General features: G+C 38.1%; 1 protein-coding gene across 5 annotated transcripts in view; it reads right to left on the reverse strand.

The window, feature by feature from the left end:
• Window positions 1–25998, reverse strand: part of ATP10D (ATPase phospholipid transporting 10D (putative)) — a 109010-nt gene that overhangs the window by 55054 nt on the left and 27958 nt on the right. For 4 of the 5 annotated variants that reach the window (XM_045474158.1, XM_045474156.1, XM_045474155.1 and 1 more), the window contains exons 3-5: window positions 24382–24576; window positions 7291–7495; window positions 5208–5293 (exon numbers count right to left, since the gene is read on the reverse strand). In XM_045474158.1, the coding sequence (XP_045330114.1) occupies window positions 5208–5293; window positions 7291–7495; window positions 24382–24576 (486 nt within the window). The remainder of the gene's footprint in view (window positions 1–5207; window positions 5294–7290; window positions 7496–24381; window positions 24577–25998) is intronic. The other variant, XM_045474160.1, reaches the window with a different exon arrangement.

Below are 25998 nucleotides of genomic sequence, written 5' to 3' on the forward strand. Positions count from 1 at the left end.
GATACCACAAAGGAGAAAGAAACAGATGTGTCATTTCACTCCTATAATTTGCAAACACCTTATTCTAGGAGATCTATGTTTATATGCTTTCACATATGTGGTTTTAGGTACAAAGAGACAACTATAGTGTAGTGTCCTTGGGTTTAATTTAATTCTGCTTCCTGGTTTTGCAGATGAAAAATTTTTTATATAAAAAAATTTTTTTAACGTTTATTTTATTATTGAGAGACAGAGAGAGACAGAGCATGAGCATGGGAGGGACAGAGACAGGAGGAGACACAGAATCCAAAGCAGTTTTCAGGCTCTGAGCAGTTAGCACAGAGCCCAATGCAGGGCTCGAACTCACAAACGGCGAGATCATGACCTGAACAGAAGTCAGATGCTTAACCAACTGAGACACCCAAGCACCCCTGCAGATGAAGAATTTAAGTTCAACGGTAACATTTCTATGTAGTGTTCCCAGGTAAGCCCCACACAATCCTCATCAATATAACATTCATTATCCCTAGAGCCTTTATAGGAACAGATTCAACATAGAAACCATTTCCAAAGTTCCTCAGTAAGATTTAAAATTCCTACCCCCCCCCACCAGATCCTTATTTTTCACCATTACATCACTCTAGGTTACTATCATTAGATCAAAGCCTAACTTCTGTCATAATAGCATCTGCCCAAACATTAAACAGGTCCTGCACTTGACAGGTATATGATATTTGGCACTTATGATGTGAGATCTCTGGACTCTATATGAAGCACTGACTGTCCACATAGAGCTCTCATCCCCTGAAATCACTAGGCAACATCTATTACAGGCCCAGCATTCCCACTCAGATGCTGGGAATAGAAAAACACACATAGTCTTGCCTCCTGTGGTCTAAGGGGAAGTGACTGATACAGAAATATGTAAGTGTAATAATTATAGATATTATAATAGAAACTTGATATTCAACATGCACTGTGGACACAAATAGGGAGAAAGTTCTACCTGAGAGTAAGATCAGAGAAGGCACCATATAGAAAGTGAGCCTGAGCATCTCAATTTTTGTTGATTTTAGAAAACAGACCACAAAGCAGGTAAAGGATAAGGAGTTAGCTTAGTGGATAAAAATAATTCCACAGAAAAATCACTCTATCTACCTGGGCTGACTCTATCATTCAATGCTTCCTTGCAAGTTGCTGAAGCCAGCTTAATAGAAGCTTCAACAGAGCAGACCCAGGAAAATCTAATTACTGAGGAAGACAGAATCTGAGGGAGGGAAAAGAAGCAGAGAGCATCTTTAGTTGCAGATTCCAAGAGAAAGGCAATTCCAGTGGTCAGGTCAGACTAATCAGAAAGTAAGGCAGCACAGTTGAAGCAGACAGACATCAGAGGAGCTCATCACGAATGGAAAAACCAAAGAGCAGGTGAACGTGGCATCAGAGAATCCAGAGGCAAGTGATAATTAGGACAACCAAGAGGCTAGTGGGGCCTTAGAAGTAGGTAAGGGTTCTAGGGCAAGACTGAGTACTCACAACAGCAAACGATGTTCCAATGTGTCTATTAAGAAAAAAAAAAAATATGTCCAAGGGGGATGAAGAGAGAGGCTGACAAGGTAGACTAGGAGTCCAGTTCCAGAAATTTAGTTAAGGCACTCACTTATCTGCTTTCTATTGCTTTAAATTAGGTTTATTTTCAAGAAATTATATAAATCAAACCATAGAGTATATATTCTTTCCTGCCTGGCTTGTTTCACTGAACGTGACATTCAGAGATGCATCCATATTTTAGCATGTAGCACCAGTGAATGAATTCCTTTTGCTGAATTCCCCCTGCAATGAATTCCATACACTGTATGGATATACAATTTGTTCATCCATGCTCTTGTTGATGGTATTTGGCTTGTTTCCAGTTTTGGACTATTACAAACAAAGCTGCTATGAATATTTGTGTACAGACTACTCTACCGAGAAATGTTTTATTTTCTTGTGGGTAACTACCTAGGAGTGGAACACCCAGATCATACAGTGGGCATATGTTTAACTTTTTAAGAAACTTCCAAGTTGTTTTTTAAAGTGGCTGTATTGCTTTATATTCCCACAAGCAGTAAGTGGGCACTCCAGTTCTCCTACTTACTCACCAGCACTGGGTATAGTTGGGTCTTTTGAACTGTTAGTAGTTGTAGCTCTGTGGTTTTAATTTGTATCTTTCTACACAGTTATTTATCACCTATATACGTTTTTTTGGTGAAGTGTCTGTTCAAATTTCTTGGACTATTTTAAAACTTATTGTTTGTTTTCTTATTACTGAGGGTTTTTTTTTTTAATGTTTATTTATTTTTGAGGGAGAGAGAGAGCATGCACACATGCTCGCGAGAGGGTAGGGGCAGAGAGAAAGGGAAATAGAGGATCCAAAGTGGGCTCTGCACTGACAGCAGACAGAGGATGTAAGGCTTGAACTTAGCAACCATGAGATCATGACCTGAGCTGAAGGTGGACACTTAACCAACTGAGCCACCCAGGCGCCCCTTATTACCAGGTTTTAAGATGTCTTTGTATAATCTGAACACATCAGTTACACGCATTGAGAATATTTTCTTCCAATCTGTTACTTATCTTTTCATTCACTTAATAGTGTCATTGAAGAGAAAAAGGTTTTAATTTTGATTCTGAAGTTCTTTTATGTATTTGTTTTTGTCCTTTTATTGTGCTTGGGGTGTTCTGAGAAGTCTTTGCCTAACTGAAGATAGCAAAGATTTCTGTTATGTTTCCTCCATGTTTAAGGAGTTTCAAATCTTAGGTTTACATTAAACTATAGAAGCCATTTTTAGTTCAGTTTTTTAAACAGTGAGAGGTATGGCTTGAAGTTTATTTTTTACAATATGGATATCCAATCGTTTTAGCATCATTTGTTGAAAAGAAAAACCTTGCTTCACTAAATTGCTTGTGTGTACCTTTGTCAAAGGCACATTTATGGACAACAAAAACCAATCGTCCATAAATGTGTGGGTCACAATTTCTGGATTCTATAACCTTTTAATCTTTTCTGATCTGCTGGTCTATCTTTATGCCAAAATGATGCTAATTTGATTACTGTACTTTTCTAGAAGTCTTGAAATCAGGTGGTGTTGGCTCTCCCACTCTGTTCTGTTTCAGTGCTGTTTTAAGGAAATATAGGTTCTTCGCAACCCCATATAAATTTTAGAATAAACTTGTCAATTTCTTTAAGAAAAAATAACAAAACCATGCTGGGATTTTGATTAGGATTACATTGAATCTACAGATCGATTTGGAAAAAAAATTAAAATAAACGTGCCAATTTCTTTAAAAAGAAACATGCTGGGATTTTGATTAGGATTACATTGAATCTACAGATCGATTTGGAAAAAAAACTGAATCATAACAATACTGAGTCTTTCAACCCACGAACAGCATACATTGCTCCATTTATTTAGGTCTTTCATTTCTTTCCGCAGTGTTCAATGGTTTTGAGTGTGCAGGTGTTTCACAACTTTTGTCAGGATTAGCCTCAGGTATTTCATTTTTTCTGATGCTATCATAAGTTGTATTTTGAAAAATTTCAATATCTGATTGCTCATTGCTAGTATATAGAAATACAATGGATTTCTGTATATTGATCTGTTTCCTACAACATTGTTAAGCCCAATTGTTAAATTCTTATAGATTTTATCAGGTTTTCCACAAAGAGCATCAAGCCATCTATGAATAATAAACAGTTTTACTTCTTTTTTAGTTGAAATCTTTTATTTCCTTTTCTTGCCTGACTACACTAATCTAGAATCTCTAGTGAAATCTTGAATAAAAGTGGTGAGAGTAAATATCCTTGTCTTGTTCCTGATCTTAGGGAAAAAACATTTAAAAGCATTTAGTCTTGCACCATTAAGTATGATTCTAACTGTAGGTTCTTCATATATGCCAGTACCGGGTTGAGAGAGTTCCTTTCTAGTTCCAGTTTGCAAGAACAGAAGTTAGATTTTGTCAAATGCTTTGTCTACATTCATGAGATGATCACTTGGGTTTTTCTTTTTTAATTTGTTAATTGGGGCTTGTTAATATGGTGGATTACATCATTTGACTTTGTAATGTTAAGTTTTTTTTGTTTGTTTTTTTTTTTTGAGAGAGAGAGAGAGAGAGAGAGAGAGAGAGAGAATGAATGCGAATAAGGGACAGGGGAAGAGGGGAAGAGAGGGAAAATCTTACACAGGCTCCACACTCAGGGTGGAGCCTGACGCAGGGCTCAATCCCACAACCCTGGGATCATGACCTGAGCTGAAATCAAGAGTTGGACACTCAACCGACTGAGCCACTCAAGCACTCTGCTTTTCTAATATTAAACCAACCTGCATTTTTGGGATAGGTCCCACTGGGTCATGATATATTATCCTTCTTATATATCGTTGGATTTGATTTGCCATAATTTTGCATCTGTGTTCATGCAGGACACTGATCTTTCCATAAGTGTCTTTGTATGTTTATGGTATCAGGATAATCCTGGTCTCCAAAATGAGTTGGAAATTTTCTTTACCATTCTCTCATAAGATCACTACTATGAAGTAGATCTGATTGTCTCCTCTCCTCTTAAAAATCAGGGAACTGAGGATCAAAAAGAGTAAATAACTTGGTTCAAGGCATAAAGCACTTAAGTGGCTGAAATTAGGTAAGACACCAAATTCTAGCTGCGCTTGCAAAAGGGATATAGATGCCTCGAGGGCTCCAGAATGAACACTGTTGTGACTTTCCATACTTTTTCTTACACATTTCAATTCCTTGGCTACCTTTTGCCAACCAGAAACATCCACTTGATACTCTAATTCTGCAGGAGGACACTATCCTATCATGTTACCTAGGTTGCCAGTTCTGTGAAGGCCCCTCCTTCCAAACAACATGTCTTAAGCTTAATACAGAGCTCATGTAAAACATTCTTACACCACTGACCGAGATTTTGTGATTATTTTAAGAACAAGCTTTTGTTGTGGTTTTTATTTTTTTTATTATTTTTTAAATATAATTTATTGTCAAATTGGCTTTCATACAACACCCAGTTAATAATATTTACCAGATTATTAAAATAAAGACAAATTAATAGGTGGCTAAACACATGGCCTTTGGTGATTTAACTTGGATATACATACACAAAAATACTGCATTAAATATAATTGCAACACATAATTCTACTCATACCAATGAAGGTTAAGTCATGTATCACTCACAGGTAGCCTCGGAATCTGTTGAGGTCAGTGTTTGGACTTTCACATTCTATCTTACTGGAGAATTTCTCTGGATCAACTTCAGAGTCCTAAAAACAAACCAAAAATATATATATACATATATATACACACACACACACACACATATCTACAGATTTTAAAATCATGACACAAGAAAAATTCAAAGTTAAACCCTTGATATTTAAGTGTTTATCCTTTCACCAACTCTTAAGATAAAACTAATGCATTCTTGCTACCAAATTTAGGTCACAAATTGCCCAAATAAAGAAAATGAAGAACAGTAGAGGCATAATAATAAATGAATATGTGGGATGGGGATGGTCCTGGAGCATTAACAAACATCTATAGGTCTTATTCATACACTAGAATCCATGCAGGACTCTCTGCAGAGAAGACCTTCTATTCATACAGCAGACACTCCTTTATGCAGAAATCACTGAAAAGCTGAAAATACTTTGCTGTTATTCTTTTATCATGTAGGGATTTTCAGAGATTAAATGTGTATGCGAACACTCTGAGCACATTATGCATTTATCCCAGCAAATTTTCTTTAAAAATTTAAAAATAAGCTGGACGTCAGCATTTACAAAATTCTCTAATGGATTAAATGGTAATTTTAGTATGCTTTATGAAACCCGTGAGCAAATAAACAAAATGTTTTTATAGAACACAGGCATGGATTCACTAAGAATAAGCCATGGGAACCTTATCTCATGTCCTTGTTTTCATATGAATGTTTGCCTAGTAAAAAAACTATCATTGATATATCTCATCAAGTATTAACGTATCACAGCAAAACATATGGAAAATGAGTTATATAATTAGATGATTTGATTTGCTAATCATTAATTTTTTAGTTCTTTTGATGTAGTAGAATCTCTATTATGTACTTTAAACATATTAATTTCTTAATATGAGGTAGGTGCTATAATTAGGTCTAATTAACAGATAAAGAAAGAGACACAGAGAGAAGATCAGTAATTTGCTCTAGGTCTCCACACAAGGAGGTGTTTAGAAACAGGATTATAATCTAGGTCATGGGATTCCAGAGCACTCACCCTTAATTGATCCCAAAGTGTACTGATTAATCAACTGGTGTTACCTTCAGAATAGGTACTTAGTAGTATATAACGGAATCTCAAGTGGTACAAGATTTTTACAAACGTCTTTGTAATATAAATGTTCACAAAAGTGACAATGAGAAGCTGAGAGGCTTATCAATCACAGGATCTAAATTAAATCCATAGATAGAAAGACGGCCCAATGTTACACCATATCATGAAACTTACTAAAGATCAGGGCATTTATTTGGCTAAAAACACTTTTTAGTTTACGAACTTAATGGTTCAGTTTAAGTCAGTTACCTGACTTAATGGTTCAGTTTTAAAAAGACTATTAAATTTTTAAAACCTTCATCTCAAGTGCTTCCAGAGACGGGGAAGGGAAACGAATATTTAAGCAATGTACATGATCTTTTTACATACATTACTTCATTTACATCTCACAGCAATGCTATGAGACAGGCATCATCATTTCTATTTTAAGATAAACTGAGGCAGAAAATAAGTGACTTGCCCAAGGCCACACAATAATGTAATAGGAGAGCTAGAATTCATTCAAACTCATGTTCACAGAACTTCACAATTCTTGTTTCCCTCGCCACAGTGTGGTGAAGAGTCTAGAAGCCCTGTGGCATGAGAAAAAACACAAGTCTCAAAAGGTCTGGGTATGTGTGCAATTATACATTGTAGGAACAGAAGGTGATCGTTTCCATTGCAAAATAATTTTCCAAATTGCAAAATAATTCTGTTAGTTTCCTTTAATTCAGTTCCAAAAAATATAGGATTGCCAGACTAAAATGTGTGAACTTCAAAGTCATTACAGCCTATTATCTATAAAACACTTCCAGGGATATCTGGAAATGGATGAAGCCCTCTGGGCTTCTATTTTGTAATGGTAATAATAAATTTAAAAATCTCATTTTCTGTCTCTGTGAAAAATGAGCTCGGTCATCTTCTGAAAGGAAAAATGTTAATAAGTCACCAAGTGAGAACACAGTATTTACCTGCTCTGCATATCCCCGAACCACCTGCCTCTGTTTTAAATTGCTCTCTCCATCGAGACCTGAAGTCTCAATGTGACAGATTCCATCTGGATCGGTGGAAAAGAGTAAGACCATGTCTGCAGGAATAACCTCATTACAGGAAAGGCGAATGAAGTCCCCAACAGCAACGTCTTTCCAGCATTGGTCGACATATTTTTTCTCTTTCCTAACATTGGGGGAGGAGGGGAAGTTTAAAGAGAATATTAAGACAGAAACACAGATAATCTTATTTTTTAGGTTTTGTGTATAATTTGAGGCATGTTTTAAGCATTTGGGGTGAATTTTAATCCATTAAATGCTAAAACGGAAGCCAGAGAAAACCTAAATTCCAGAATTTGCTTCACCTGAAAATTTAGTTATTTAGTTACTAAAACACATTTTTCAGCTCTTCAGTCCTTGAGATTTTTGAACTATTAAGCTGCTTGAGAGTAATTCTGGAATAAAACTAACGTTTGATAAGTTTATTCATGCATAAGGCAATTACTGTGTGCTGCCCTGTGGTCAGGTATCAAGAACTCACAAGTGCACAAGACATACCATCTACTTTCAAGGAGCTTCCCATCCTTTGGATAGGGTGAATAATGAAAGAAAACATCAAGGCAATGAAATAAAAAATAAAATGAAATAAATAAAATACTCAGCGTTTTAAAAATCATTATACTGCTATTAACGCCTCTATCACTTAATAGAAATACTGATAAACAGTCATGAGTCTGCTGTAGCTGATCATTAGAAAGAAGAATGGCAAATTTTAAGTCTTTTCAAAAGTGTAGTTTTCTCATTTATATATTCATTTTAAAAGAAAGAGACATCATTTGAGATTGTCTGCCTTAAATACCCTGCTTTATGTTAAAGTTTTTCTCATGCCTTTTCATACTAACCAGCATGAATGACGCTTCACAAAGCATTTTCCTTAGAGTAGAATGAGGAAATCTGTATCAAAGAACATCATATTGACTAGTTCAGCAGCATTTCATATACAATGCTATCAACAAATATTAGGAAGGTCTGTCTCATTCCTCCATTGCCTACCAATGCAACTGGTAATTGTCACAAAAATACACTTATTTCCAAAGTAAAGATTTCTCTTCAATTACATTCATAGAGCTAAATATTCAAATTCATTGTCAAAGGAGCCTGAGCGATAGCTATATTCTAAATTATGCATCAGATCAAATAGAAATGCTACCTTAGGACAATGCTTGTACACTTTCTGCTATAGGGAATTATATCCGTTATCTCAAGAAATATTTAGCTTAAAAGGATACCTAAGAAGTACGTTTTCAGGATGCTTTTTCCCCAAATACCTAATGCACCAGGTTGAATCCAACTAAAGGAAATCCTCAATTACCTAAAGAGTTGGTTAGTGTTAAGGAGAAAGGCGAATCAATGGTTTGTACCATCCTTTTTTCCTACTGTTTGTATACACCAGTTCACTCTTCATGGAAGGAAGGAACAGAGAAGATCGAAAACACAGGCATGGGTCATATTTCAAAGGTTCAGTCCTACAACTCTAAGAGTAGTGATTTCATTCCATAGAAAATGGGGAGTCACAAGGTTCACCAGAAGAAGGATTTGATACTATCTCTACTTGCTAACTCCTGTGACAGAGTAATGGATGGATTTTGGGTGTCAGGCTAATTTGGAGTAGGAATGGCCAAAAAACAAAACAAAACAAAACAAAACAAAACAAGAATGTAAAGTTATTGAAATAATTCAGGAGAAGAATGAAGATGATCAAAATTAAGGCAATAGCAACAGAGATAAATACAAGATTAAATCAAGACATGTTTGGGTTTTTCTACTTAGTACATGTTTTACGACTTAGTACACCATATTTCATGACTTACTACATGTAAAGAAGTTATAGAAGATGACATTATGGTTTCTAACTTGCCTGATGGGATGAGGAATGGTGCCTTTCGCCACATGTCAAATTTTAGAAGCAACTGGTCACATGAGAGGGCAGATAATAAAAACTCAGACTGGAAAGGTTTTATCTGAAGTGGGATATAAATTGAAGATGTGCAGCAATTTGAGGGTTCTGATCTGAATTTCCAGATGTGAGTTTGGAAGTCCTAGGTACACAGACACCTATGTCAGACACCAGGTAAGGACATGAGATTCCTCAGGAAAAGAGACGTCAAGGTGATAGAGAAGTGGAAGGAGACCCAAGAGAAAACGATATCCAGAAATCTAGGGAGAAGGAAAGTTCAAAAAGGGAGTCATCATAGTAAAAGAAGCTGCAAAGGGGCCATTCCTGCAGCATTTATTTATTACGATGTCTGTTGACTATGGAAAAGGCTGATGGTGTAAAATTGTTGCTGGGGAGTGTGAATTAGAAAGTAAGACCTCCATGAACCTAAGAATGCCTGAAGGTTGAAGAAGTAGAGCGTGTCACGTTTAGCCTCTGAAAGGAATAAGGGGTAAAAGTAGCCACTGCAATGAAAGGTAAGTCAAAGGACAAAGGATGAGAGAATTGGACATGAACACGGGCTGTTGGGAAGCAGTCTATGGAAAAGGCAAGGTAGAAGATAGAACACAGAGTAGGAAAGGTGGTTGAGGTTTTGAAGAAACAAGAAGAAACAGAAGTGCCTGGGTGGCTCAGTCAGTTAAATGCTTGACTCTTGATTTCGGCTCAGGTCAGGATCTCATGGTTGTGAGATCAAGGCCCCGTTGGGCTCCACGCTGGAGCCTGCTTAAGATTCTCTCTCTCTCCCCCACTACGGCACACACATGCATGCTTTTTCTCTCAAAAATGAAAGAAAGAAAGAAAGAAAGAAAGAAAGAAAGAAAGAAAGGAAGGAAGGAAGGAAGGAAGGAAGGAAGGAAGGAAGGAAGGAAGAAAAAGAAACAAACAACAAGGAATAGGATTAAGAACACAGATGAAAGGGGGCACCTGGGTAGCTCAGTCAGTTAAACAACTTCGGCTCAGGTCAGGTTATAGTCCGTGGGTTCAAGCCCCAGATTGGACTCTGCTGACAGCTCAGAGCCCAGAGCTCTCTTTGGATTCTGTGTTTCCCTCTCTCTGCCCCTCCCATGCTTGCATGCACGCATGCTCGCTCGTTCTCTCTCTCTCTCTCTCTCTCCCCCTCCCTCCCTCTCTCTCTCTCTCTCAAAAATAAATAAAACATTTTAAAAACCTGAAAAAAAAAAGGAAAAAAAGAACACAGATGAAGGGTTACTATTATAATAAAAGGAGTTAATTTTTCATCTCAGGTCAGAAGAAAGTAGGTATAAATGTGAATGATGCACAAAGGAATCTGGGATACATACATTCATGCTTAAAGACCTCTACTTTTTCTATGAGGAAAGCTATGAGGAAAATTTGCTAAGAATTTGTGAAGTGTGAAGATAGGAAGAGAAGACAGACTTGAATCTTAGGGTTAAGAATTTTATTTTTCTTTCAAACATAAAAAGTAGGATTCCTCTGAAGGACAAGTTTATTTATTCTACATTGGAACGAAATTCAAATGAAGCCAATTTCATAACTGAATTAACTTCATTGTCCCCTATTTGGAGTAAACACCAGGATTTCAAAAAAAAAAAAAATAGCTAATTTGCCCAACAGCTAGCTCATTCAGATCAATAAACATATACTGATGTTAATTTATGCCAGTCACCATGTTAGGTGCTAAGAATACACAAATGGTTAATATATGTTCACCACCCTATTGAAGTTATGGTTGAAATTTGAAAAAGAGACACAAACAGTACTTTCTTAAGAGAGAGGTCTATAGGTACAGGTTACTACTACTACTATGGAAGCCAACCGTTGGGGCGTTTAGTCCTGGAGGAGGTGAGTCTTATAGGATGATCAAGACTGAGGTGAAGACAGTGGAACAGTGTATCAGTCAGGGTACTTAGGCAGAGTACAAAGACATAGGGCAAGAGAACACAGTGTGAGAAACCAACTGCAAGCTGGTGACAATGCTCACCGCCACATTTAACTAGCTCTGAAGATTTATCATCATGGGAGACTCAAAACGAGGCTGTATTTCCTTACCCAATCAAGAATTAAACCTAGTAAAAGGACCTTCTTCTTCTCCCACAGCCTGAATACACAAGTAGAATTTGTTGCATCTAGTTATTTGCTTGTGCTCCTGAACCACTGTCACTGGACAAGACATAGCCTTCACAATCCCTCCTTCAGGCAAACTCCTAGACCCAATTCTGCTTCTCTAAGAGTTCAAGATCAAACAGCTCTGCTACATAAGCATGGGAAACGTGGGGAAGAACACACTGGACTATTAGCAGTGATTACACTGGAGTGGGGGTTGGGAGGAAGGGGAGACGTAAGAAGAAAGAGTGGAGGATGTAAACTTATATTTCTTACTTTAACAAATTTAAACAGAGGATTCTGAGTATTTCTCTTTGATGTAGCATTTTTCCCATAAAATACAAAAAAATTTACAATAATCAAGTAATAATCACTGTATAAACAGCAGCTAAAATTTATCAGATGCTTTATACACACCAATTGATTTAATTTTTGTATCAATGTTATGTGGTTAGTACTATGAAGGAATTACGATCCCTGCCCCCTACCCTACCTTTTACAAATTAGAAAAAAACTGGTTTTGGTAAGTTAAGTAACCTTCTCAAGGTCCCCCAGCTCCTAAACTTGTCCTGGGACTTAAAACAAGGTCCATAGGTCCAGGGCCCACCTCTCAAGAAGGAGACTTCACTCCAAATATATAGTCACTTACTGAGGACTGCCAAATAAAAAATGGTTTAGAAAGTGAATTTCAAGAACCATCACTTTAGAAAATATCACACAAAAGATTAATTACTTTAGAAGGTCACTGATATTTAGTCTCATTTTAAGAATGCTGCAATCCTATGAATTTATGAGATAATCCTAAAATGTTAACATTATTATTTTGAAACTCCGAAAATCAACACAGTGATTCTTATTTTATTTTTTTAATGCTTATTTATTTTTCAGGGAGAGAGAGAGCATGCAGGGGAGGGACAGAGAGAGAGGGAGACAGAGGATCCAAAGCAGGCTCTGTGCTGACACCAGAGAGCCTGATGTGGGGCTTGAACTCGCAAACCATGGGACCATGATCTGAGCCGAAGTCGGATGCTTAACTGACTGAGCCACTCATTTGCCCCAACACAGTAATTTTTCAAAATCAGAAAATAATGTAGGTTCCAGGAAGAAAGGTATTGTATTTACCTTTTTTTCCATTTTTTTGTTTAAATCTCTAAATGTCTCAGTGCTTACAATGAGTAGGCACTCAAATGTGTTGAGTGATTAGGTTTTTTTCATAATATGATTATTTTTTTTTCTATGAAATTTATTGTCAAATTGGTTTCCATACAACACCCAGTGCTCATCCCAACAGGTGCCCTCCTCAATCAATGCCCATCACCCACCCTCCCCTCCCTCCCACCTCCCACCAACCCTCAGATTATTCTCAGCTTTTAAGAGTCTCTTATGGTTTGGCTCCCTAACTTTTTTTTTCCTTCCCCTCCCCCATGGCCTTCTGTTAAGTTTCTCAGGATCCACATAAGAGTGAAAACATATGGTATCTGTCTTTCTCTGTATGACTTATTTCACTTAGCATGACACTCTCCAATTCCATCCATGTTGCTACAAAAGGGCATATTTCATTCTTTCTCATTGCCACGTAGTATTCCATTCTGTATATAAACCACAATTTCTTTATCCATTCGTCAGTTGATGGACATTTAGGCTCTTTCCATAATTTGGCTATTGTTAAAAGTGCTGCTATAAACATTGGGGTACAAGTGCCCCTATGCATCAGCACTCCTGTATCCCTAGGGTAAATTCCTAGCAGTGCTATTGCTGGGTCATAGGGTAGATCTATTTTTTGAGGAACCTCCACACTGTTTTCCAGAGTGGCTGCACAGGTTTGCATTCCCACCAACAGTGCAAGAGGGTTCCCGTTTCTCCACATCCTTTCAAGCCTCTATAGTCTCCTGATTTGTTCATTTTGGCCACTCTGACTGGCATGAGGTGGTATCTGAGTGTGGTTTTGATTTGTATTTCCCTGATGAGGAGCGACGTTGAGCATCTTTTCAAGTGCCTCTTGACCATCTGGATGTCTTCGTTAGAGAAGTGTCTATTCGTGTTTTCTGCCCATTTCTTCACTGGATTATTTGCTTTTCGGGTGTGGAGTTGGTGAGTTCTTCATAGATTTTGGACACTAGCCCTTTGTCCGATATGTCATTTGCAAATATCTTTTCCCATTCCGTTGGTTGCCTGTTGGTTTTGTTGTTTCCTTTGCAATGCAGAAGCTTCTATCTTTATGAGGTCCCAATAGTTCATTTTTGCTTTTAATTCCCTTGCCTTTGAGGATGTGTCGAGTAAGAGACTGCTGTGGCTGAGGTCAGAGAGGTTTTTTCCTGCTTTCTCCTCTAGGGTTTTGATGGTTTCCTGTCTCACATTCAGGTCCTTTATCCATTTTGAGTTTATTTTTGGGAATGGTGTGAGAAAGTGGTCTAGTTTCAACCTTTTGCATGTTGCTGTCCAGTTCTCCCAGCACCATTTTTTAAAGAGACTGTCTTTTTTCCATTGGATGTTCTTTCCTGCTTTGTCAAAGATTAGTTGGCCATACGTTTGTGGGTCCAATTCTGGAGTCTCTATTCTATTCCACTGGTCTATGTGTCTGTTTTTGTGCCAATACCATGCTGTCTTGATGATGACAGCTTTGTAGTAGAGGCTAAAGTCTGGGATTGTGATGCCTCCTGCTTTGGTCGTCTTCTTCAAAATTCCTTTGGCTATTCGGGGCCCTTTGTGGTTCCATATGAATTTTAGGATTGCTTGTTCTAGTTTCGAGAAGAATGCTGGTGCAATTTTGATTGGGATTGCATTGAATGTGTAGATAGCTTTGGGTAGTATTGACATTTTGACAATATTTATTCTTCCAACCCATGGGCACGGAATGTTTTCCCATTTCTTTAGATCTTCTTCAATTTCCTTCATAAGCTTTCTATAGTTTTCAGCATACGGATCTTTTACATCTTTGGTTAGGTTTATTCCTAGGTATTTTAGGATTCTTGGTGCAATTGCGAATGGGATCAGTTTCCTTATTTGTCTTTCTGTTGCTTCATTATTAGTGTATAAGAATGCAACTGTTTTCTGTACATTGATTTTGTATCCTGCGACTTTGCTGAATTCATGTATCAGTTCTAGCAGACTTTTGGTGGAGTCTATCAGGTTTTCCACGTATAATATGATGTCATCTGCAAAAAGGGAAAGCTTGACTTCATCTTTGCCAATTTTGATGCCTTTGATTTCCTTTTGTTTTCTGATTGCTGATGCTAGAACTTCCAACACTATGTTAAACAACAGCGGTGAGAGTGGACATCCCTGTCGTGTTCCTGATCTCAGGGGGAAAGCTCTCAGTTTTTCCCCATTGAGGATGATATTAGCTGTGGGCTTTTCATAAATGGCTTTTACGATGTTTAAGTAGGTTCCTTCTATCCCGACTTTCTCAAGGGTTTTTATTAAGAAAGGGTGCTGGGGGGCGCCTGGGTGGCGCAGTCGGTTAAGCGTCCGACTTCAGCCAGGTCATGATCTCGCGGTCCGTGAGTTCGAGCCCCGCGTCAGGCTCTGGGCTGATGGCTCAGAGCCTGGAGCCTGTTTCCGATTCTGTGTCTCCCTCTCTCTCTGCCCCTCCCCCGTTCATGCTCTGTCTCTCTCTGTCCCAAAAAAATAAATAAAATAAAATAAATAAATAAAAAAAAAAAAAGAAAGGGTGATGGATTTTGTCAAAGGCCTTTTCTGCATCGATTGACAGGATCATATGGTTCTTATCTTCTCTTTTATTAATGTGATGTATCACATTGATTGATTTGCCAATGTTGAACCAGCCCTGCAGCCCAGGAATGAATCCCACTTGATCATGGTGAATAATTCTTTTTATATGCTGTTGAATTCGATTTGCTAGTATCTTATTGAGAATTTTTGCATCTATATTCATCAGGGATATTGGCCTGTAGCTCTCTTTTTTCACTGGGTCTCTGTCTGGTTTAGGAATCAAAGTAATACTGGCTTCATAGAATGAGTCTGGAAGTTTTCCTTCCCTTTCTATTTCTTGGAATAGCTTGAGAAGGATAGGTATTATCTCTGCTTTAAACATCTGGTAGAACTCCCCTGGGAAGCCATCTGGTCCTGGACTCTTATTTGTTGGGAGATTTTTGATGACTGATTCAATTTCTTCGCTCGTTATGGGTCTGTTCAAGCTTTCTATTTCCTCCTGATTGAGTTTTGGAAGTGTGTGGGTGTTTAGGAATTTGTCCATTTCTTCCAGGTTGTCCAGTTTGTTGGCATATAATTTTTCATAGTATTCCCTGATAATTGTTTGTATCTCTGAGGGATTGGTTGTAATAATTCCATTTTCATTCATGATTTTATCTATTTGGGTCATCTCCCTTTTCTTTTTGAGAAGCCTGGCTAGAGGTTTATCAATTTTGTTTATTTTTTCAAAAAACCAACTCTTGGTTTCGTTGATCTGTTCCATAGTGTTTTTTTTTTTTTAGATTCTATATTGTTTATTTCTGCTCTGATCTTTATTATTTCTCTTCTTCTGCTGGGTTTAGGGTGTATTTTCTGCTCTGCTTCTATTTAGGTGCTGTTAGATTTTGTATTTGGGATTTTTCTTGTTCTTGAGATAGGCCTGGATTGCAATGTATTTTCCTCTCAGGACTGCCTTCACTGCATCCCAAAGCATTTGGGTTGTTGTATTTTCATTTTCATTTGTTTCTATATATTTTTTAACTTCTTCTCTAATTGCCTGGTTGACCCATTCATTCTTTAGTAGGGTGTTCTTTAACCTCCATGCTTTTGGAGGTTTTCCAGACTTTTTCCTGTGGTTGATTTCAAGTTTCATAGCATTGTGGTCTGAAAGTGTGCATGGTATGATCTCAATTCTTTTATAAAGAGCTCTTTTGTGACTCAGTATGTGACCTATCTTCAAGAATGTTCCATGTGCACTTGAGAAGAAAGTATATTCTGTTGCTTTGGGATGCAGAGTTCTAAATATATCTGTCAAGTCCATCTGAACCAATGTATCATTCAGGGCCCTTGTTTTTTTATTGATCCTGTGTCTAGATGATCTATCCATTTCTGTAAGTGGAGTGTTAAAGTCCCCTGCAATTACCACATTCTTATCAATAAGGTTGCTTACGTTTGTGATTGTTTTATATATTTGGGGGCTCCTGTATTCGGCACATAGACATTTATGATTGTTAGCTCTTCTTGATGGGTAGTCCCTGTAATTATTATATAATGCCCTTCTCTATCTCTTGTTACAGCCTTTAAAGTCTAGTTTGTCTGATATAAGTATGGCTACTCCAGCTTTCTTTTGACTTCCAGTAGCATGATAGATAGTTCTCCATCCCCTCACTTTCAATCTGAAGGTGTCCTCAGGTCTAAAATGAGTCTCTTGTAGATGGCAAACAGATGGGTCTTGTTTTTTTATCCATTCTGATACCCTATGTCTTTTGGTTGGAGCATTTAGTCCACTTACATTCAGTGTTATTATTGAAAGATATGAGTTTAGAGTCATTGTGATGTCTGTAGGTTTCATGCTTGTAGTGATGTCTCTGGTACTTTGTCTCACAGGATCCCCCTTAGGATCTCTTGTAGGGCTGGTTTAGTGGTGATAAATTCCTTCAGTTTTTGTTTGTTTGGGAAGACCTTTATCTCTCCTTCTATTCTGAGTGACAAACTTGCTGGATAAAGGATTCTTGGCTGCATATTTTTTCTGTTCATCACACTGAAGATTTCCTGCCATTCCTTCCTGGCCTGCCAAGTTTCAGTTGATAGGTCTGCCACTAGTCTTATGGGTCTCCCTTTGTACGTTAGAGTCTGTTTAACCCTAGCTGCTTTCAGAATTTTCTCTTTATCCTTGTATTTTGCCAGTTTCACTATGATATATTGTGCAGAAGATCGATTCAAGTTACGTCTGAAAGGAGTTCTCTGTGCCTCTTGGATTTCAATGCCTTTTTCCTTCCCCAGATCAGGGAAGTTCTCAACTATGACTTGTTCAAGTACACCTTCAGCCCCTTTCTCTCTCTCTTCCTCTTCTGGAATTCCTATTATATGGATATTGTTCCATTTGATTGCATCACTTTGTTCTCTAATTCTCCCCTCATACTCCTGGATTTTTTTTTATCTCTTTTTCTCAGCTTCCTCTCTTTCCATAATTTTATCTTCTAATTCACCTATTCTCTCCTCTGCCTCTTCAATCAGAACTGTGGTCGCCTCCATTTTATTTTGCACCTCATTTATAGCATTTTTAGCTCCTCCTGACTATTCCTTAGTCCCTTGATCTCTGTAGCAATAGATTCTCTGCTGTCCTCTATACTTTTTTCAAGCCCAGCGATTAATTTTATGACTATTAGTCTAAATTCTGGTTCCGTTATATTGCTTGAATTGTTTTTGATCAATTTGTTAGCTGTTGTACTTTCTGGAGTTTCTTTTGAGGAGAGTTCTTTCATTTCATCATTTTGGGTAGTCCCTCAGGTGGCTCCAAACTGCAGGGCACTTCCCCTGTACTGTCCAGAGTAACTTGTGTTGGTGGGCAGGGCCGCAGTCAGACTCGATGTCTGCCCCCAGCCCACCGCTGGGGCCATCATCAGACTGGTGTGTACCTTACCTTCTCCTCTACCAGGGGCAGGACTCACTGTGGAGTGGTGTGGCCCATGTCTGGGCTACTTGCACACTGCCAGGCTTGTGGTGCTGGGGATCTGGCGTATTAGCTGGGGTGGATCTGCAAGGTGCACAGGGGCAGGAGGGGCAGGCTTAGCTTGCTTTGCTGTCGGTGATCCCTTGCAGGAGTGGCCCTGTAGCACTGGGAGGGAGGCAGACCCACCTCCGTGGGCCTCTTGTCTACACTTGGCTCCGGAGAGTCCATTCTGCTAGTCTTCTGGCGGTTTTCTGGGTAATTTAGGCAGATGTGGGTGGAATCTAAGCGATCAGCAGGATGCGGTGAGCCCAGCATCCTCCTATGCTGCCATCTTCATGATAGCATTTTTAATTGTGATGTAAGAAAATAAGCAGTGAGGCAGCTCCTCGGATTGCACAGTCTTCCACAGGATCACGACAGATTTTACCACCAACAGCTCCGTGGCCCTGCAATTTGTGATGGTCACTATTGGGTGGTTCCTGGAGACCAAGCCGAGATAATCTGGTGGCAGATTTCTCAAAGCACACCGTAGGCTCAAGTCAGAAGAAATCACTAGAGAGCGGGTCCTCAGGACTGGTGCTGACTAGCTGAAACGGGGGAGACTCCGGGGCAATTTGCAGGGGTCTAGCTTGGGCACCTGAACACTTGGGTTTCAGTAGTTTTGTTTTTGACACATTTCTATTCTCTTGAAACAAATCTTAATACCTTATACACGGCTGCTATTTTAAAGGCAATCTTAAGAAAGTTAGGTTTTCCATAATAGCTAATTCCAACTTAATTGAGGTATAATAAAGTTTAAATGTTTAATTTCTATATTAGTGTTTGTTATTTCCCAAGATACTTGCCCAAAGACAAGCACCATGTGAAAGACCACATATTACAAACAAGAATCAAATTATCTGCACAGAAATGTTAATATGCTTCTTCCAGAAGCTTGTACAATTTAATGGCTCCCACCTTCACCTTAATTTTGCTGAGGAATAATTTGTTCTCTAAAGTGATGCCTTTGTATTTCATGGGAATTTAAGTTGTTAGCATGTTTAAATCAACAAGGCATGATCTTAGAGCCTACTTTTATTTCTTTATATCCTTATAATTTGTTCCAAGAACAATGTGAGGGGAGGGGGGAAAAGGTAAGCAGTATTTCTTCTGCAACACCAAACAAAATAAAATTACATAAAATAATAGACAAAAAGAAAATTACCTAATTCTACTTTGAAATGCAATCACAAAATGGCATCTTGGGATAGACTATAAACAATTAAATAGAATACTGCATCTTATCTTTAAATTTGTATGCAAATTATCTAAAATAGATGTGGACTATGTCCAAAAGGACACCTTAGAAAAAAATCATACCAGGTCTCCCACTAGGCAATTTTAATATTTACAAAACAGTGTCCTAAGGAGTTCTCAGATGTTGATTAAATGACTTAATAATGTGACAACTGTAGCTAGTAGTTATTACTAGCCTACAAAAATGATCATAATGGCAAACCTTTACTTAGGACTTAGAAAGGGCTGAGTTTATTGCTTACTGTTTTATTACTATTAGATTCCTAATGAAGGGAACTGGGGTTCCGCTAGCTTATGGAGTGTGCCTAAAGTAATCCAGCTACTAACTGAGAAAATCAGAATTACAGTTTATTTAGAACAAGTTAGAAAAGCAAACAGGGGATGCCTGGTGGCTCAGTAAGTTGAGCATCCAACTTCAGCCCAGGTCATGGTCTCACAGTTCATGAGTTCAAGCCCCATATCAGGCTCTGTGTTGACAGCTCGGAGCCTGGAGCCTGCTTTGAATTCTGTGTCTTCCTCTCTCTCTGCCCTTTCCTTGCTTGCTCTGTCTCCCTCTCTCAAAAATAAACAAACATTAAAAAAAATTTTTTTTAAAAGAAAAGCAAACAAACACATGTTATCAACTTTAAACTACCACTAAAAGTCAGTAATTATTTATATACAATAACTTGTATTTAAAAAATACTTATAAGAAGCATTCTTCCTGTTTGCTAAATTTGGTACTCTGGGTAATCTTAAAATTGGTCAAAATCTCGATTCATTGCTCATCATATAATCATTCTAAAATACTGTTTCTTGCAGTTAGTTTTTAAGGGTAAGGTTGTATCAACACCACCTGTCTATCCTTGGCATATGATAAAGACTCAAATACCATCAAATGATTCATACCAATGTTTCAGTAAAACACTCATGACTTTAAAATAAAAACCATGAGATTTTACTGTTATTCTCAGTTTTCTACACAATACAACAGTTTTTCCTGGTTCGCTTTAAATAGACAAGAGTATAAGAAAAAAAAAAAAAAACACAGACCAAATTTTCCCTTATCTAAGTACAAGTCACATCATCTTACAAATGAGAAAAAAAAAAGTTATTTGTTTTGTTTTGTTTCTAGATCTTTAAAACAATATTGAGAAAGTCACTGGAGAATTCTAATAACGAACGCAATTCAGAATCCCACAGGTTTTAGCTTAAGTATCACTTTATCAGAGCAGCCTAACTATTTCCTCTGTGGCTCACATAAAATTAAAGACAATTCCATGAGGACAAGTCTTTGAGTTCTTTTTCTCCCGAAACTAAACAACAACAACAAAAATTATGTCATCTGGTTGAACTTTTGGTCAGCCAAAAGAGCCTAAAATTTGTTCAAGATATACTGCTTTTTATTATAAAACTAGACTTTTGAACCTACATGTCTCGTATTCAGACTTGGTAACTAGAACAGAATCTCTAGTCTGACAAATTTAGAATTACAATCTAAAAACTTAGAGTCTACATAAGAACACTAACGTCAATCCAAGAAATGTACCAAATGCTCTGAGATGTCAGAAGAAGGAGTGGCAACATCTGCCCGAAGGAGCCTGGAAAGTCTGCTCAAGGGGCTGAGAAGTGCTTGCCTACCTCTAGGCTCAAAGCTCAGCCTTTCAGCTCTTCATCTGTTTTCTCTTAGGGCTTTAAGTCCAACTCCTCACTTCAAAATCATCTCTACACAGACTGATGACTTTGTCATTTCTTATCATAGCTTTTCCTTCCTTCCAGAACTTCTGCACTATGTTCCTGTTTGCCTGGGGGGCATTTCCACTTGGATGCCTGTCTTGCTCTCATTTCCAGCTCATCCTACCCCTAAGATGAATGTAATGCTCCCTACTTCTATCAGTGGTACTTCTACTCAAAAATCACAAAAGTTCACCAAATTCAACTGGGTTCTTCTTCACAGTACCTCTGTATGCACCCCTTCCTGTACTTTGCATCTACTCCCAGCAGTGCTCTGGAATGATTTGCAGAGGCAGATCTACTCTATCAGGAGAGGCTATTCCGAGGACTTGAGTAGACCAATATTCCTAAAGCATAGCTTTCACCATTCCTTCTCTGCTCAAAAGGGGGTGGGGGGAAGAGAGAACCAGGCAAGCCAAGAAACAGACTCTTAACTATAGAGAAATGATGGTTACCCCTGAGGGAAGGTAGGTAGGGGGATGGGTTAAATAGGTGATGGGGGTTAAGGAGGGTACGTGTTGTGCTGAGCACCAGGTGATCTATGGAATTATTGAATCATTATATTGTATACCTAAAACTAATATTACACTGTATGTTAACTGGAATTTAAATAAAAACTTAAAAAAGAGAGGGAGAGATGAATTCTCTGCCACTAAAGGAAAACATCTCTGATGGTTAATTTTACATGTCAACTTCACTAGGGATGCCCAGAAACTGGTTGAACACTACTTCTGGGTGTGTCTGTGAGAGTGTTTCTGGGAGAAAATAGCATTTGAATTGGTGAACTGAGTAAAGCAGATGGCCCTCACTCAATCCCTTGAGAACAAAAAGGCAGAGAAAGGTTGAATTTACTATCTGCCTTTCTGATGCTTGAGCTGGGACACTGATAGTCTGACCTCAGCATTCCTGGTTCTCAGGCCTTCAGACTTGCACTATAATCTACACCATCAATTCTCTGTCTCTCAGGCCTTCATAGTGCGCTGCTGGCTTTCCAGAAACTCCAGCTTGTGGATGCTGGCGTTTCTTGGCCTCTTTTATCACAGGAGCCAATTCCTTATAATAAATCTCATTCCTATTTGTTCTATTTCTCTGGACAACCCTGGCTAGTGCAATGTCCAAGCAGTGGCCTGGTGGTAAAGTCCCTTCACAGTAGGCCTAACACTCCCTCTCTTCATTTCTCACCATGGCTCCTTTAGTGGGTTACCTCAGGCCAAGTTAATATACTCCGTTTCCTCAGAACACTCCTACCCGAGAATGAATGAATGAATGAATGAATGAATAACATTATAAACTTGTTTGTAAAGCTATTAACATATTAGATTGAAAATTTCACAAATCTGTTCTAGTGATGACTTTTTAAAGTTTATTTATTTTATTTTCAAGAGAGAGAGTGAGCATGTACACATGAGAGGGAGAGAGGAAAACAAAGAAGGAGAGAGAGAATCCCAAGCAGGTTCTGCACTGTCAGTGCAGAGCCTGACATGGGGCTCGATCTTATGAACCAGGAGATCATGGCCAGAGCCAAAATCAAGAGTCAGACACTTAACCGACTCAGCCACCCAGGCACCCCTAAAGATGACTTTTTAAAAAATAGATACAGGGGCACCTGGGTGGCTCAGTCAATTAAGTGTCTGGCTTTGGCTCAGGTCATGATCTCACAGTTCATGAGTTCAAGCCCCACATCAGGCTCTGTGCTGACAGTACAGATCCTCCGTCCCCTTCTCTCTGGCCCTCCCCCTGCTCATGCTCTCTCTCTCTCTCAAATAAACAAACATTAAAAAATTTAAAAAAGAGCATTTTAAAATAAAAAGTAGATACATTTCTCATGAAACATAATGCCAGAGAGTATTATAAACTTTGTAATTCATTTTCATAAAAGTATGAAATATGAAAATTTCATCTTCACAAAGACATGGGAAATGTTTGTGGTACAGTATTAGGCTAAAACAACTAGGGTAAAAATATATGCAACACAATCTTAATTTTGTAAAACACATGTACACAATGAGCACAGGACTTAAAGGAATATACAGCCGTATTATAGTTATCTCTGGATACCAGGATAGTAGGTATAATTTGTAGATGTAGATTTACAACATACAGCACAGTTCAAAACTCATCTTTACAGACTTTATTCTTAGCTACACAGTCTTTCAGTTTAATAAATACTGGAGATACACGTCTCCAACAGAGCATATATGCTTCTGAAAAGACCTATTATGAATACCTTTTGCTGCTGCAGTGGGAAGAGTTTTATAAGCCTCTAGTTTTGTGTACAAAAAAGAACACTCTTGGGGTGCCTGGCTAACTCATTCACTACAGCATGCAACTCTTCATTTCAGGGTTGTGATTTTGAGCCCCACGTTGGCTATACAGATTACTTAAAAATAAAATCTTTAAAAAAAAACAAAAAAACCCCACTCTTCCCCATTTTTCAGTATTCCTTTCCTCAACAGGTACTTCTGGTCTTTTCTTCCATATCCCATCTTGTTTTTCATATCCATTCATATTTTTCTTATTCCATCCTCTTCTTAATCCCAAATTATAACATCCAGTATTAAAAACTATCTGCTTGCTTTCTTTCTTATGGTTTGAAGTTTAATGCTTTCAATTCCACTTATAATAAGTTATAGAAGCTTTTGCTTTATCAAATCCTGGGTGGACAATAACTTTTAGAGCTCTTCCTTGACTTATGAAAGGGTTACATCCCAAAAAACCTATTGCAAGTTGAAAATACTGCAGGTTGAAAATGCATGTAATACCCCTAGCCTACAGAACATCATAGTTTAACCTAGCCTACCTTAAACGTGCTCAGAATGCTTACCTATGAGCCTATAGTTGGGCAAAATCATCTAACACAAAGCCTATTTTATAATGAAGTGTTAGTGCTCGCTTCGGCAGCACATATACTAAAATATAATGAAGTGTTGAATATCTCACATAATTTATTGACTACTGTACTGAAAGTGAAAAACAGAATGTTGTATGGGTACAAAATAATTATGTACCCCCCTGATCACAGGGCTGACTGGGAACTGAGGCTGCCTGCTACTGTCCAGCATCATGAAAGTATCTTACCGCATCACTCACCCAGGGAAACTGTCTAAACTTGAAATCTGAATGCATACTGCCTTGTATCGCAGTAAAGTCAAAGAATCCTAAATCAGACCATCCTAAATCAGGACCACCTTACACATTTTGGTTCTGCTATGACACCTGAACTAAACTCACTGCAGGTCTTCAACAAATATTAGCTGAAAACATCACCACCACCACCATCACCAAAAAGGGTCCTGATCACATCAAATGGGGAAAAAAGTAACATTCTGCACATTTCTAAGACATGGGTATTCCCTAGCACAGCTCCTGTTCCACTTACCTACTGTAAACTTTAGTTACTAAATTATTGATCTGTTTGTCAATCTTGTATTTTCGGTAATCTTCCAAACCGTCTTTAATTGCAATAATCGTAAGGACCACCACCAAAGGCAGCATCGTAATTTCCTTTTGGAAGGCTTCGACCAAAGGCACCCAGTTCAAGACAGCTAGAAACAGGAAATATAAATTGGCAGCTCTGCAAATCCAAACACACACAAGCAGGTGTTAACAAATCACATACAAGTTTAAAGCAAGAGGGGCAACAATACCACAGGGTGCCTTCCAACGAATTTCTACTGTTTCATTTTCGATGCTACGAAATAGATAACTAGCACAACCTGACGGATCTGAGCAATGTGTCACTCCTGCAGACATCCAGCTCAGGGCATTACTTCAACAAATAGGAGGTATTTTTTATTAAATACATAATAGTGAATATTGGAGGAGAGTCTTGGGTTGTGTAAAACATGATATAAAGCATAACAGAAGACACTATTTTCATTTTAAAGGCTCTAGAAATTTAGAGGAAATTCGGTGTTTAACGCATAGTAGAAATAAATTTTTTAAAACTCCAATTCTCTAGCCTTCAGAAGTTACTTTGCAAGTCCGAACATTAGATTCAAACAAGGCTCAAAATAAACAGAGAAGCCCGAGAGGGTTTTTTTTCCCCTGGAGACCTACCCTTCTATCTCAGCTCTTCAGCTATTCACTTTTTCAGGAACTTCCTCCACTCCTTTATTTTACATATTCAAATACTTCTCCACTGGTCCCTAAGGTAAATTCAAGTGGCTCATTTCCTTAAAATCTCAATCCTGCATAGCCCCTTGAGTTTTTACCATGAATTTTCTCCATTAACCATTAAACTTCTCAAAATAATTTCCCCACATTTCTCCCTTCCTCGCCTCTAACTCCTTCTGCTCTAAAAATTTCTTTCTTAACCCTTTTTGCTACTTTTTTGGCTTCTATTGTTTCCATGTGGACTGCATCCAAACTTACAACACTGGCCCTGGACTCTGTTCAAGTTCCAGATTCTAGCTCCATCAAGTGTACTAGATTATGAACTTCATAAAAGACAGACTCACCCATAGCATTTAAAGCCATTAATTCAACAAATTCACATCTATACTGTAAACATACCCACCGTTCAATAAATGCATGTGGAACCGAAGTAGAGTGAATAATGAAAATGAACATGTGTAGAATGAATAATGAATGCTGAGAATCTCTCTATTCACACATTAGCATCTCAAACTCAACATTTATAAAAACAAAATAATCAAACCAACTTTCTTTTCATTCCTGTCTTCTGCTAATCCTTCTGGTTAACTCAGATCAAAATGTTCACACCATCTTTTTACTTAATTCTCCGTATCTAACCCATAATATCTGTAATAGATCATTCTTTTCATTCCCGCATTTTTCTAAGCTCAGGTCTTACCACTCACCAGAGTATATACGGAATCTTCCCAAATGTTCTCTCTGCCTTTATTTGCTTCTAAGGGTGTCAAGCAGAAGGGTCCACATTCCAGGCCTCAGTTAAATCTATGCTACTGCCTTTCTGCTTTTACTCCTATTCCTTCCTGCATCTGAAATGTGCTTTGCTGACACCTTTGCCTTG

This window comes from Leopardus geoffroyi, chromosome B1, assembly GCF_018350155.1.
Source record: "Leopardus geoffroyi isolate Oge1 chromosome B1, O.geoffroyi_Oge1_pat1.0, whole genome shotgun sequence".
Classification (NCBI taxonomy): domain Eukaryota; kingdom Metazoa; phylum Chordata; class Mammalia; order Carnivora; family Felidae; genus Leopardus; species Leopardus geoffroyi.